This window comes from Hyaena hyaena, unplaced genomic scaffold (assembly GCF_003009895.1).
Source record: "Hyaena hyaena isolate Hyena2069 unplaced genomic scaffold, ASM300989v1 scaffold_812, whole genome shotgun sequence".
In the NCBI taxonomy this organism is placed as follows: Eukaryota; Metazoa; Chordata; class Mammalia; order Carnivora; family Hyaenidae; genus Hyaena; species Hyaena hyaena.
In genome coordinates, this window is record NW_024081443.1 from 120012 (window position 1) to 135147 (window position 15136).

At 41.9% G+C, this 15136-nt stretch overlaps 1 protein-coding gene across 1 annotated transcript in view; it reads left to right on the top strand.

Moving 5' to 3' along the window:
- L3MBTL4 (L3MBTL histone methyl-lysine binding protein 4) overlaps positions 1-15136 on the top strand; it is a gene marked incomplete at its 5' end in the record, with an annotated part of 293576 nt that overhangs the window by 119204 nt on the left and 159236 nt on the right. The window contains one exon of the mRNA XM_039219339.1: positions 14238-14340. Coding sequence (XP_039075270.1) covers positions 14238-14340 — 103 coding nt within the window. The remainder of the gene's footprint in view (positions 1-14237; positions 14341-15136) is intronic.

Here is a 15136-nt window from a genome sequence, read left to right on the forward strand (position 1 = left end):
CAGGTGTCTGGGCTTCTGGGGCAGTCGGCACACAGTTGGGGCGGTCTGTGTCTAGGGGCACCATAGGAGGATAATTCAGCTCACGAGTGGAAGGCCCGCACCTGCTTCGTAGCACTCCCCGGTGTGGGAGCGAGTATGCAGAGTGTCTTCTCGAGATCACATCATGCAGAACACAAAAGACCAGAGTTCATCCCTACCCCTATCTCCACATCAAGTCCAAGCCCTTTCCCTAGGGAGATGGAAATCATACTCTATAACTGTCATGTGAATCCACTTCCAATTGGCTATGAAGATGGGTACAGAAAACCTGGACCACTACCCAGTGGGGACCATAGCACCAGTATCAATCATGACTCTACACATGGACCAGAAAAGCATATGGGACCTTAAACTCACCTTCCTTACTTGTATCAAATGATGACCAGTATACTCATCTTCCATCCCTTTGCTTATGGCAGGAGATGGCTTAAATAAGTAGATTGGTCCACGAAAAAAAAAAAAAAAGAGGAAAAGTATGACCTTGGGCTCATTAACTTGGCCACTGGCCACTCCTATGTCATTACCTTCTGCCATGTGAGATCTTTTCCTAAAGATGTGCAGCCACCCCTAGTGTACCAAAAGAAGCAAATAGCTGATTAACTCCTTATTTGTAAATAAATGCCTATTCCAGTGTTAGCCTAAAGTAGGGGGGGGGGTGCTTGGGTGGCTCAGTTGGTTAAATGTCTGACCTTGGCTCATGATCTCACAGTTTGTGGGTTCAAGCCCCGGGTCAGGCTCTGTGCTAACAAGCTCAGAGCCTGCAGCCTGCTTTGGATTCTGTGTCTCCCTGCCTCTGTGCTCCTCCCCTGTTCATACTCTGTCTCTCTTTCATTTTCTCTCTCAAAAATAAACATTAAAAAATAAAATAAAATAAAAGGGGGGGATGTGAACAGAGGAGGAAAGCAAGAAGTAATGTGAGTATATACACCTCTGACCTCCTAGTCTTCCTTTCCCTTCTTGTCTCCTCCACTCACTCCTTTCTTCCCATTTTTTTAAATGTTTATTTTTGAGAAAGAGAGAGCACCTGTGTGCATGTGTATGAGTGGGGAAGAGGCAGAGTAAGGGGGACAGGATCTGAAGTGGGCTGTACTCTGACAGTAGAAAGCCAAATGCAGGACATGAACCCGCAAACTGTGAGAAGGTGGCCTGAGCTGAAGTTGAACGCTTAACTAACTGAGCCATTCAGGCACCCCATTTCTTTAAATTTTTTTAACACAAATTATTTCCACCCTAGGACCTTTGCATATGCTAATGTCTCTGTCCAGAATAGTCTATCTGCTCTTCTAATAGATGACACTTTCATACTCTTTAGAATTCATCTCTAATGGTCCCTTCTGAAAAAAGCCTTGTCTGGCCACATTACCTAAAGAACACCACCACTTCCATTTCACCACTTCCTTTTTTCCATAGTGCATTTCACATTATGTAGTTATTTTAATGGTGTATTTCCTTATATTTTGTCAGTAGTCACCATGACACTGTAAGCTTATAAGTGGAGAGAAGAGTGTTGTGTCATCAGTATTTCTCCAGGGTCTGGACTCCAATAAATATTTATCTGTTTATTTCTCTAAGAGTTGGTTAACCACTTATGCCAGAACATCTCTAGAAGCCATGTCAGGCTTTCACCTGAAACCTTTATGGAGTAAATTCTTGAGTAGTAGCTGTGGAATTAGTCCAGTCAGGCCTAGTAACAGAGAGAGAGGCCAGAACACTCCCACTGCTAACAAAGAGAGCATTCACAAGTAGGAAGTTGACAGGCAGAAAAAGAAGATTTCTTAGCTGGCTTCCATGTCTAAATACTTTTGTCATTGTTTTTTCTGTAGCATCTGTATGATTTATATTTGGAAGTAATTATGATGCTTGATTACCAAATAAACTAAACATAGCATTATTATGAAGTTAAATTGTCTATTAATAGAATAGTGTTACAAACTGCAGTAATAGTGTCTATAACCCTTATTATTATTTATATTAAAGACCTCATGAACATTGCTAATTTCTTTAACTGTTACGCATAAACAAGTGTTAATAGAACATAATTTGAGAAGGGATATAGCTCATTTTCCTTTTTGGTTCGTTACTCAGCAGCTATATAAATATAACAGAATGACTTGTAAATATACCAAATGGCCTGGTATATTGTTTATCCTGGTAAGCGAGAAAAAAAATAACGAAATCTGCAGTAAGAACTAAATGATTAATAAAGCCCCTTTGATGAACATTTGGGACCCTGTGAAACCAGAAAAGTAATTTTTTTTTGTCTGTTGGAGATGGAAATTCACATAGATTATAAAATAAGACTCAGTGCAGTTCTAGTCCTGATCTGGAATAACCAGTATGATGATGGATAGATGTCATTCTGAGAAACAAAAAAAAAAAAAAAAAAGGAAGATTAACATAGCCAGGTAACAGCACATTTTCAATTTCCTTCTTCTTTAAAGATAATTTTATAAGGAGTCTTTAGTACTTGTTCTTCCAAAATCCAGCAAGCAAGTAATCAGCAGTTTTAAGAGTCCCTAAGTACTCATTGACTTAATAGACAATTACAGCATATTGTGTTTAAAAAAAGTTAGCTATTTTAGAAGTCCCTAATTACAGATTTACATGATAGACTTATCAAGGAAAAATAATACATTTCAAAATGTACTTACAGTCTTAATGATATTATCTGTTTTAAATGTTCCTCGTTGAAGTGCTTATCATGTGTGCTCTACCTTCTGGAGGTGTGAGGGCAGAATTCATTTACTTTGTTCTGAAACTTGATGTTTGGATGCCTGATGTGAGCTCAGCACAGTTTTGCAGATTATTTTCTCAGCATAGCTAAACGACTTCATTTGCTACTGTTCACGTGAAATGTGACAGGGTGGTCTTAGTTATCCCATTACAGACACTGGGAGATTGTGTCTCATCAAGGCACCGCTCTGTTCAAAGTTACTGACACTTAATGCCAGTGCATACTAACTTCTACAAGTCATGGCATACCTCAGGTAGTTTGACAATAAAACAAAAGAGATTCTCACCCTGTCCCAGTGTCTGGGTCTTATCTGGCCATAGATCTGTGGATGTCAGCACATGGATGTCCAGTGGGGACCCTGTGTTGGGCAGCAGGCCTTTCAGGATTTCTCAGCAAGAGTTTTAACCTTATCCAGAAGACTGTAATGTCCTCCACGAAGAGGGAAGGGGATGAGATGGAATTGTTAGTCCTACCCCCACATTGTTCTACAGGTCCAGGTAACGGAAACCTTGAGTGATCAACAGATTGCCTGAGCATATTGCTTCAGGAAGGGCTTACCATCTTAGAGCGTAGTGTTGGAGGTATCATGGAATAGAGATTTTTTTGGCATCTCAATTGTGTCAAGCTCTGTGCCAGAGTCAGTAGGTCCTATGGGACATGGTTTTGCACTGGTGACCACAGTGGGTGATACATCAGGGGAAGGGAGATGGCTCGGGAACAGGCATCCTAGGGTGCTTGGGGCAGGTCACACAGGAGGTGTCACAGGGTCACTCTGCTGCCACAGGCACCCTATTCAGTGTGAAAAAAATTGGAATTCTGCCTCCCAAGATGCGAGTCACACCAAGGCCATTTTTAAACTTGGGGGTCAGAATGGGTATGGGGAGTGTGTGAGGGCAACTCGGTGTTGCTTTACAGACAAGCTTAGTGCTATTAGCATCTTGGAGATGTCTTGTTCACTTGTCTTTAATGGTATTAGAAAAATCGAAAAAAGGGGCACCTAGATGGCTCAGTTGGTTAAGCATCCTACTTCGGCTCAGGTTATAACCTTGCGGTTCACGAGTTTGAGCCCTTTGTCGGGCACTGTGCTCACAGCTCAGTGCCTGAAGCCTGCTTCAGATTCTATCTCCATCTCTCTCTGCACCTCCCCTGCCCACACTCAGTCTCTCTCTCAAAATTAAGTAAACATTAAAAAAGAGAAAGATTAAAAAATACTTGTCCATTAGATATATCCTTAAATGACCCATTGGGATGAAAATAGAATGATTTTTTTTAATGTAAAATAAGCAATATATGCTTGCATTATGAAAGAAAATGTATAGAGATTCTAGTTGGTTTGTTTTCTCATTTCACTCTGCATTCTAAGCAACCAAGAATCACAAAGCACAAATGTACACAAACTGAAAATTGTATAGCATATTTGGGAACTAAGAGCCTTTGGCATGTATTTTACTTTTCATATATGCTTGGGTACTTATTCAAACCAGAAAGTCAAAATCAGAATATTTTTTCTTGGCAAAGAAATACATTTTACCTCAGCACATACAAATACTCTAATTATAAGAGACGTCAGAGTACCCTCCACAGATCTTTGGGCCAATAACTCTCTACACTTGTGCTTCCAGCACTGCTGACCCTGGATCTTTCCTTGCATTACCTGCTCGTGGAAGGATTGGCATGCTTAGGAACTCCTCATTGTAGGAGCTGCAGACACAAAAGTCAGAGCTTCTTTGACTAGCCAGTAGCCTCTCCCTATTATATTTGACATGATGACTGGCCTGTCTTCTGCTACCTTTTCACCAGCCCGAGAGCATTCTTGAGAATGCTTCTCATTTTACTTGAATTTTCTACATGTAATGTTATGTCTGTAATCACCAGGTGGTTGAAAGCCAATAAGGGCGAGGACATGGGTGACCCTTTGCTTCTCTGTTACTGAACTTCTCTCCTTCAAGACGTTACTCTCCTTGAACAATATTACACTCTTTTTAATGCTGCTTTACTTGACTATTTTTCTGAACATTAAAAGCCTTTATGTCCTAAGGAATTGCAGAGCAGAGTAAAAGAAATGACTGTGGAAGTTTATATTCTTTAATGTGGAGTTTGTGGGCTTTCTTAACATTGACAAGAACATCCTCCATCATTTTCTTTTCATCTGTCTCTTCTTCGTATCCGTGGATCTGTGTTGTAATGGAAGTCATTAGGTGCTGAATCTTTTTATGTAACACTTCCAAACAAATCTTACACAATGCCAGGCAGTCAGGGAAAACTCTGCAACACAGAGGAGTCTCACATCTGATTCTAGGGTTAGCTTCTAAGCTCAGCAAGTAAGGCAAAAAGTGTAGTTAGTCACAATCACTAAAAAATGGGTCTCACTAAGCCCAGTACAGTGGGCTGTCCCTCCATCTCTGAACTAGACTAGTTGGCATGTACTGAGCGTATGGCAAAATGATTGGCATGAGTTCAGGGTCATGCTGTATGAAGACCAAACAGCATTTAAAAATACCTGAAACATTGCCAGCTCAGGAAACCGCTCCCATTGTGAGGAGCACATGAGGACCGGGTGGAGTGGTGGTGTCCAATTCCCTGTGCGTGCTCCTTCCCACATCCACTCTGAGTAGCAGGCTGGGATCACCCAGACTTTATTCTGTTTACTTCAGATATCTGACTAACATGTGCCTGGCTACCCTAGCTCTTCAAACTAGAAACGGTTGATTTTAAAAGTTGATATATAGAAACTATACAAGTTTTAAGTATGGCAGTCGCATATTAGACAGCATAGCAGAGTGAAAAGAGCACAGATATGCAGGTTAAGAAGCTTGAGTTCTTGTCCTAACTGCCATAATATGACTTACTATCTGGCACAAATAACTTGACCTCCCAGACCATTATTTCCTAATTTGCAAGTATAAGAATGGTCTAGGTCATTGGTTCCCAACCCAATGGGGAACACCTAAGTAAGATTCAGAAGCTTACCCCTGGAATTCACATTTTGTGAGACCTGGAACTTTATATATCCCAACATCTCTGAGTCCTTTCCAGCTCGAATGCCATTAGTGGGACCTCTCTCCTAGTGACTCCCAGGCTTTCCTTAGCCTGCCGTGTCCATGGCCTCTGGCCCTGTGGAACCTGGTATATTACTGTCCTGCTGCTTTGGACTGGACTGAAGAGGCAGGTACCATGGACACTTTTACAGTCATAGCAAATTAGCATTTCATGGTCAGGCCGTATGATGGGAGCTTTCTCTCCTTCTCTGAATGGAGTGTCTTTATATCTATGATGAAGGTGGACATCCATTTTCATGCAACACATAGGAGATGCAGCTTATTGCACAGAGCTCCCTCTGGGCAGCACTAACACACAGTTAAGTGCTCATCCTTCTTCCTCAAGCCTGTAGTGCAAACTGATTCAGAGCCACTGGTGGATAAACTAGTCACAGGTCTTAGGGTGAACGTGAGCTGCTCCTTTCACCCAGGCATCTATTATAGCCATCAGTGTTAAAGATTTCCTTCCCACTAGAAACAAGGCAATCCTGCCAAGACTGTACACAAGTTACTCAGTATGGGAAGGTCATTCACTGGAGAATTAGGTCCAGGGCAGAAGCCACAGGGAGAAGTGTACCTCTTAATTATATACATATAAACATGCTTCTCAAGCAACTCTCAACATTTTTTATTAAGAGCAGTTAAAAGCTTATGGATAATGAAAGTTCTTCATGTGACTAAGCTAGGTCAAGGCTAATTTGAAGAATGATTATGAAGCATAGTTTTGCTTTCAGTGTAAGGTGTAGGTTATTGGAACAAGGCTATCATCACCCCACTTTGGAATTTGGAGTTACAGAGTATGTTTAATTCTTCTCAATAGTTTTTCCTTTTGGTAAAAAGGAAGAAAGCAGCTCAAGCACTGGAGAAGCTCAAAAACAAATCATGATATACAGTTTTAGGCATTTCTTACCTCCCGTCACATGAATAAGAAAAGTCCTAGGAATAAAGAAGGCACAGTTACCATCCTTTTGGATTCTGTTTAGCATCAGGTTTCAGGATGCAAAGTGGAGAGGGAGGGAGAGAAGTGGGGAGGGGTTGCAACATTTCCTGTCTAAGAGATGGGGGTAATTCATTTACATAAACCAAGTACCAAAATAGTCTTTTTTTTTTTTTTTAAAAAAAAAGCTGAATTCATATAAAAGACAAGCCAGGGGAGATTCAGGACTAAAGAAAGTAGTTTTAGTTTTCATAATAGCTTTGAGAGAATTTGTACAAAAGCTAAGATTTAGAAGATAAGTGCATCTATTTTTATTTCTTTTTAAAAAGTAATGAAAACAATGAAAACAGGACAGTCTAGGGAAGCAGTTTTTGTCTTACTTGCTGTTAGACATAATGCCTTCCCAACCCCTCTCCAATAAGGTTATCAGTTTAATTCTATTTAGTTCAGTTACCTACAAACCAGATTTTTTGTGTGTGCCAATAATGCCTAACATTTTTTTCCTACTTTTAAAATTCTGTGCTTCTGTGTAATCTATGAGGACCTCTCCCAGTTCTTCCCTTCCACAAATCAAGAGTGTTTCCCTGATTTTTTGAAAGGTTAAAAACTGGGTTACAAAACAGGTTGGCATTTTATGAAGGCCTATGCTGTCCATAAAATGGAAAAGAGCCTAGTTTTGTATATTTAAATAGTTGGGCACAAACTGATGGTACAGATTCTTTACCTTAAAATGCCTAGTGTGACATGTTTGAATAAGAACTATCTCTGGTCTCCATTTCCCCCCTTTCCTCTGTCACGTCATTACAGCCATGTGTCAGTTAACACCACGCTCACTTCCCTCACTGCTTGTCCCCAGTCCTGCCGGGGGCAGCACAGCACCAGATCTAAGACACTTCGTGCACATACATCGTATGGGACCACCCTGTGTTCCAGCAAACACCAGGCCTCCCTCATCCTCTGCCCGTACTTACACACGAGGTCCAGTTTCTCTGGGATCCTTGTGTTATTGACCAGTTACCCACCATATTAACCTGTGTCTTAACAGTCACATTTGTAGGAGCCTTAGTCAAAACAGTCACATTTGTAGGAGCCTTTTCTGATTCTTTTTGCATTTCCCTTTCACAAAAGTATTATTCTATTTTACTTACATATCATGAAATCTGACTGTCTGAAACCCAGTACAAGCACCCATGGTGTGTGGTTACATTATTTTCTTCTTCTGTTTGAGAAACTCCTTATTATAACACAGTGGATATTTACGGTCCTTAATTTCATTAAGAGACGAAGAATAAGTATGATTAATCTATAATTTCACTTTGAAAGGTATGCTTATTATTCACATTCTCTAGCACTCAAGGGTAATTATTTCATTAAATCTTAACAAACTATAATTCAAATTTCCTGGGGGCAGGGTAGGGGAAAAAAACCTAAAAGTTTTCCATCCAAAATAAAGATAGTAAAATTGTTTGAAATGAGAATGTGTGCAGACTTGAATAGTTTCCTTTATTTATTTCTTTTAAGTCCCACATTTAATGCCACCGCTTCCCCCGGCTCCATTCTTAATCTCCACTGATGCTCTTGAGGCCAGTTTTACTGAGAGAACTAGCGCTATGGGTGGAGAACTTGGCCATCCTTGCACCCACAGCCGCTGGCACACCCTCCTCTGCTCAGGAGCACTTGGGCCCCCTTTCCCTGAGCCTGGGGCAGCCTGCGCGCACACGGAGTGCCCACTCAAGGGTCCCTCCCACCAGTTACACCCTCTCTCCCTACACTGTCAGATTTTCCCTCTACTGGCACATCCCCATCATCATTCAAAAACCAGAAGAGAAATCTGTGTTTGACCGCAAACCCACTTTTATACCGCCTTTTATATTAAAACAACTGAAAAAAAGCTGTTTAAACTCTCACTTTCCTCTTTTTTCTCTTCCACTCTCCCTTGACCTTGAGTCAGGCTTGTTGGCGTCCAGTCACTGAAAACAGTCCCGTTCCAGGCCCGGTAGCTCCCTGCGGCACACCCGCTGCTGGGGAGCAGGTCGCCTTTTCTTGGCAGTGTGCACAGCCACTGACTCGCTTCCTGCTGTGCTATCTGCGTGTTCTTCTCCGCAGAGGACATGTGTCTCTGCCAGGCTGCTGCCTTTGCGGCCCCTTCCTCATGCCCTTGTAGCGTCCTCGAGCAGTGTTTCCAGGACCTCAGTCCTCAGGCTTTTCTCTCCTCCACTGACACTAACATGCGTGGAAATCTTATCTGGTCCGTGACCTCGAACACCGGGTGTAGATACCGTGGCTGCACAGATGCCTCTAGTCCCAGCCACAAGGCACAGCAGCCCCAGGCCCTCTTCTAGTGGATGGACCCAGTGAGTGTGTTCTTACTCGTTCATCAGCCCTCTCTACACTCCAGTCCCCCGGCCTAACCTAGAATGTTGCTTTGGCCCATGGGACTTCATCTCTTGTCTGCTTTCCTCTGTCTGTGCGGTTCCCACCACACTGGCCTTCCTCCTGTTGTCACAGCTTGTGTTGTGGCCTTCCTCCATGCAGGGTCCTGCTCACGTGTCAGGGCTTCTTCCCTGACTGCTGGCCTTAGGAGCATCCTCACTTCTGCCCCATCACTTTTTATGACCTGCTGGCGCCATCACTGTGTGACAGTCCGTTGTGTTTCTCATTCGAGTGTTTATTCTGTCTTTGGCATCAGCACCTGGGCTCCAGGGGTCAGGTCTTTCCCTGTGGTCGGCTGCCATGTCCCAAGTACCCAAATACTGTTGGTACATGACAGGAACTCCGTATCTCTTTAATGTGTGAATAACCTTCAGTGGCTACTGAAAAAAATAAATAACTTAAAAAATACTATAGGGAAATAAGAAGAAATAAGGTATCTTAACTTGTCTATTATATTAGTGACATTTAAATCTCTTCCACTTTTCTATGTGTCCTCTAGTGGACATTCCCACCCTGTGCTGAAGTCATTTCTCTATAAAACACTTGTTAAGTGATTCAGGTTGAACTGAAAACTTTTTCCACAGTGGGTAATTAGTGTTGAAACGAGGCTAGGAACACTGCCTCTTGACCCTTGTGTTCTGATGTGGGCCAACGTCAGCGCGGAGCTCACATGTGCACTTGAAGGAACAGATCATCAATGTCAGTATTGTCATTCTGCTCCCAGTCAGCTCTAGACCAAATAACAATTCGGAGACGGAGTGGCTTCCTACTCAGAAAGAGGGCGATGAGCTCAGCCTCTAACCCACATGGAATGGGATAATGAGCCTTTTCACTCACATCACTCATGGTCACCAGTTTGGGCCATTTTGAAATAAAGGACAACTCTCCCTCTCATTTTCTAGAGATGGGTACAATTTTTAATTTACTGATTTTTCCCTTGAGATCTTACATCTTCTTTACATGACAAATAGGTCTAATGCCCACATGCAATTCTAGTTTTTGTTTTAGAAAAATTACTTGATTTCATGAAAGGAAAAACAAAATAAAATTGCCATTTCATCGTGCAGACTTTTCAGCTACAGGTAACACAGAAGTCTGTTTACAATGGTTTAATCAAGGAGAGGGTTATTTGTCCTGCATGACAGACTCTGACGCGGTAGGCCCACCCTGGCATGTCCTGGCTCCGGGTTTGTCTTCCTTTATTCTCTGCTTTCTTCAGCATTTGCTTTCGTCTTTGTGCTTGTCACTTCATGAGTTTCCTACATCTGTGTCCCACAAAGGTCAAAGAAGGAGGATCTGAGTGAGCAAAGCAGCACCAGCATCAGCTTTACCCTTCTGCTAGGAAGGAAAAGCATTTATAGACGTCCTTATAGGCTGTTGCCTTTCCCTTAGGTCTGACTGTCCCAGGCGGTATCAAACGACCACATCTGGTTGTGAGAGGCTGGGAAAGCTAACATGTTATCTAGGCACATTGCCATTCTGAACCAAATCAGGGTTCAGGCAAGCAAGAAAGAAGAGGATGGATGTTGGACGGGACATTGCAGTACCTGCCCTGGCTGTTTACGACGACTGTGTAATTCCATGTGAATGGGAATTCACAAGGACATTTTACTTATTGTATCAGTGAGTGTGATGCACCATTCCTTACTCGGATAATTTCCAGTCTACAAAGATATTTTCCATTTCGTTTAGTCTTTGCAGGAAGAACTCTGCCATTAGATTCACTCCTGCCTGAGTAAAATTTTCATATAAGACTTGGAATAAATTAGGAGTTATTCATGCTGCTTCTTAGTAACTCATAGCATTCAGAAATAGAAAGCTAGAGATTGACTTTAGACAAACTAAGCTCTGGAATAAGAATAAAACAGAGATTAGCCCACAGCATTGTGGTCAGTATGTACCAAATAATGCTTAGTGGGTGTTAATTGTTGTTGTCTTTATGATCCTGCTTCACTTATAAAACATACTTATTCAGTTCTATTGTGTGCCAGTCGCTATTATACTGGGTTCTGGGGATACAGTTGTAGACACCTTAGATAAGGTCAGTGTCCTTACTCTAGTGAAGGGAAACAGGAGATCAGTAGATACGCCAGGAAATTAATTTCAGTTAAAGTGGCAGAAAGAAGGCAAGAAATGGTAAAATGTTCAGAATAGTCTCTCTGAAAAAAAATGATTTCAAGTTGAGAACATTTTCTTCTTGAGACCTAATTCTCTAATATCACAGTTACAAGGAAGATATTCTTGGTGAAAATGCTGTTATTTTCGGGGGGGGGACCATTAATTTTATCATAGGTTCCCTTATCCTAGAGGCAATAATATGAAGAATTGTTGAATTTAAAGGTTTCTTTTCCCCCAACAGATGGCTGTCTAATTCACCGTTGAGTCAACCCATTAAACCTCATCATACAAAATGTACCAAGGAAATTGTTAGATTCCATGCATTTTTATTGCTTGTTCTTTTTGACTCCTTCTTTGCTATGATCCTTGCTGTGGTTCTTAATGAAATAACTCTTCTCGCAATAGTTGAAGTCATACCACTCCTTACATATCTAACAAGGAGAGAAATGTGACTGCCGTCAGGGCCCTGAAGATAAATACGATAAAGATGTAAAAGGTCACTTTAAGCCCTAATCTAATTAAATGATAGTCCTGAAAAAATTCCTGAGGACCCTTCACTGACAGTTTATCAGAATGTTGTCCACACAGAGCAGCACCTTTGAGAGCATTTGTTTGTTGGTTTGTTTATAGGTTTAATATTTCAGGACTTTGTGACAGTGGCCTTGGAAGTGTATTGTGAAGCGAAGTTTGGAGAAAAGTCTGCCTTTTTTCTGTGTTTCTTTTTCACAGACTTTTAAAATTTGCTGACTGACACGAACATACTTCCTAATTAGAGACTTGTTTGCAGTTTTTAAACATAGATTCCTTGGATTTGTTTAAAATTGTTTCTTTTTTAAGGCGATTTACAAAAGCTACTCTACTAAGGCAACTCTTACTTCTCTCTGTTTATCCCTCAAGGTGTTTTGCAAAATTATGAGAGCATAATAAGTATCTAAGACAGACGTTCTTGTTGCTCAGTAAACTGAATGAGAATGTGTTTGAGTTATAAATATTTATTGTAATGGCCTGTAATATTTGTTGTACATATCCTGCGAGCTTGTGTATAGCCAGTGAGCATCTACAGTGTATAGTTGGTAAAGGAGGCTGTAGAAGTGGGTGGCCCAGGAACAGACCTTGAGGTTCTCTGACATTTTAAGGTTAACCAGAGGAGGGAGATCTGGCAAAGGATATTACAAGAGGGTGCCCGTACGCAGTCAGGGTGTGAGGTCACCAAAGCTTGGAGACAATAACAACTCAAGAAGGGCTAGTGATTAATAGTGCCAAGGCAGGGAGTGTGATCCTCCTCAGCATCGCAGGTTGGGCTTAATGCGAGAGGCCATTAGTGACCTTAGAAGATGGATATTGTTTGAGAGGTGAGACGTGAAGAAGCAGAAGTCACTTCTTTGAGGAGTTTGGCTAGGAATGGGAAAAGAGTAAACAGCCCCTGAAGGGGAATGTGGAATCCCAGCAGAGTTTTACGCTCTTGTGTTCTATTTTTTGTGTGTGTGTTTGTTTCTTTTTATAGCGAGGAAACTGGAGATGGGCTAAACATTGGTACAAAGGATCTGATAGTTCAGGAGTGATTAGCATAAACGATAGCCTAATGACCCTAGAGGATGAGGTAGACAAGTCCCAAACATAAATGGTGAGAGACTTGCCCTGGAAAGGATAGAGTGCTTCCTGCGCGGTGATGGGAGGGACGGAATTGCTGTGCCCTGAGGAGAAGCTCCTGTTTTCTCAGTAAAGGGCAGGCAAGCTCAGCTTGCCGAAGGGTGAAGGTTAAGGGAGGCATGGGAGAGTAGGGAGGGGCTCAGGTGACACTGAAGACAGTAGTTTGGGTAACGGTGAATCTGCGATGGTCTGTAATTTTCCTAGAACTTAGTCATGCAAAACAGAGACCAGCAGGATAGTACCACTGACCCATGGTTGGCTCTTTGTTTTCTTTTCACAGCCACCTGTCATAAAAGGTCAGCGAGGCACGGGGTTTAAGTTATTTGCAATGGAGGGTAAATACTGCTTGGTACAGTCTAAGACAAGGGAAGGGAGTTGTGATGAGAGAGGCCGAGGATGGGGAAGAATTGAATTCGTGGCCTGGAAACTCCCCTGATGTTGAAGCAGCAGCAGCAGCTGGGCTACCTGAGCGAGCAGTCTGGAAGGATGCGATTTTGTTGTCAGATGGGATGTTTGCTCAGTGCCTTTGGAAGCAGTGTCATTTTGGGTGATAACAGGATCCAGAGGGTTTTCTCTGGAGGGAGAGCCACTGAGGAGCATCACAGAACAGAGAAAGAAGGCTTAACTTCTGACAGTCTTTAGAGAGATTGCCTCTTGGGCTTGGGACAGAATTTCTCTGGCCTCGAGTGGATACATACTATAGTATTAGTATTAAGTATATATAGCGTCAGTAGCAGTGTTAGTATAGTATAAGGTGTACGTAGCATTAGTATTAGCATCTTGTAGTATAGCTTCTTGCTTCAGCTAGCTTTGACACCTACTTGAGTAAGCATGGGTAGGGCCCTATTTGCTATCTTTGGCGTGCCTCATGTATTAGCCGAGTTCCTGCCCAGCATTTGGGGGAGCCCCTCGCTGTGGCTGAGTGGGAGTTTCAAGGGGAACCACAAGCCAGACCTCACCCTTTCACACTCCTCTCTTAGCTCATGGTTATGTTGCCTTCGCTGGTGTTATCCTCTGAAAGAAATGAGCGAATGTCCTCATATTTTTAAAATATTTCAGTGCCTCTGTGTTTTGCTCGGCCTCAGATACTAGTGGCATTAGTGTTATCTATTACAGCACTGATGTTTTCTGCTAAATCACGTTATAAAACCTCACAGGTGTCCAGTAAGTGTTTGGGGGATGGTTTGTGTTTAATTTGCAAAGTCTCAATGAATATCATTTACATATTTTAGTCTTTTTAGTTCTTTACTGAGGGTGTTTTCAAGGTATGTTCTTTTACTTCCTGAAGGAGCAAATGATGTGAAAATCCTTCCAGGTCAAGCTGTTTGTCCTACTCCAGGGTGCCGAGGAATAGGCCATATCCGTGGTCCACGGTATTCAGGACATCACAGGTAAAATTTTTTCTTGTTTAAATTTTTACAGGGATGAATTGGAACATAATGCAGATTAGCAGTTCTAGGTAGCATCACAAATGACTCTCTTGGAGCCGGATGCCTTGCCATTATACTCCCTTCTCTGTGTTCCTAAGGCCCCTCCTTGGCATTTCCTGCTGCCCGCCCACCTCTGGCCTTCCTGGAGACTTTTTGGACCTATGAAGCCTTGCCCAGACCCACATCACTGCCCCGAGCCTCTGATGACACTTTCCTTAACAAGTGCCCATGCCATCAGATACTCTCACCATTCTGGGTCCCACCCCAGGCCTGAATTGACTCCACACAAGTGCTGAGTCCTGCTGTCTTCTAGAGAACTTCCAGAACCTCTTGCCTTTTCCCCCTCTTGTTTTTACCTTTCCCCTATTTCTTTTTCTCTATGTCTTGATCATTTGGAGATGGGATGATTCTGTGACAGAACAGAAGATAATGAGTGCGAAGTTATACTGCAGCATATACCCATGTTTTTAATATTTCATAATAGTATAGAGAGGATAGTGCCTACAAGTGCTTACAAAAGTAAGTACAAATAAATCCGTAGAATTCTGTACTGCTTTTTCTGTTCCCATCAGTTGGTAAAATAATGTATAGATGAATTATTCAGATTGGTGATCTAGTTACAGAATATGTCAACTAAAAAAGTTTGTTCAACACACAAATAAATAAAACACATATCACAGAGAAGTATAAAGAGAAAGGAATACGTTACATAATGTGTGAAGCAAAAAAAATATTTGTTTGAATAAAAGAGATCCAA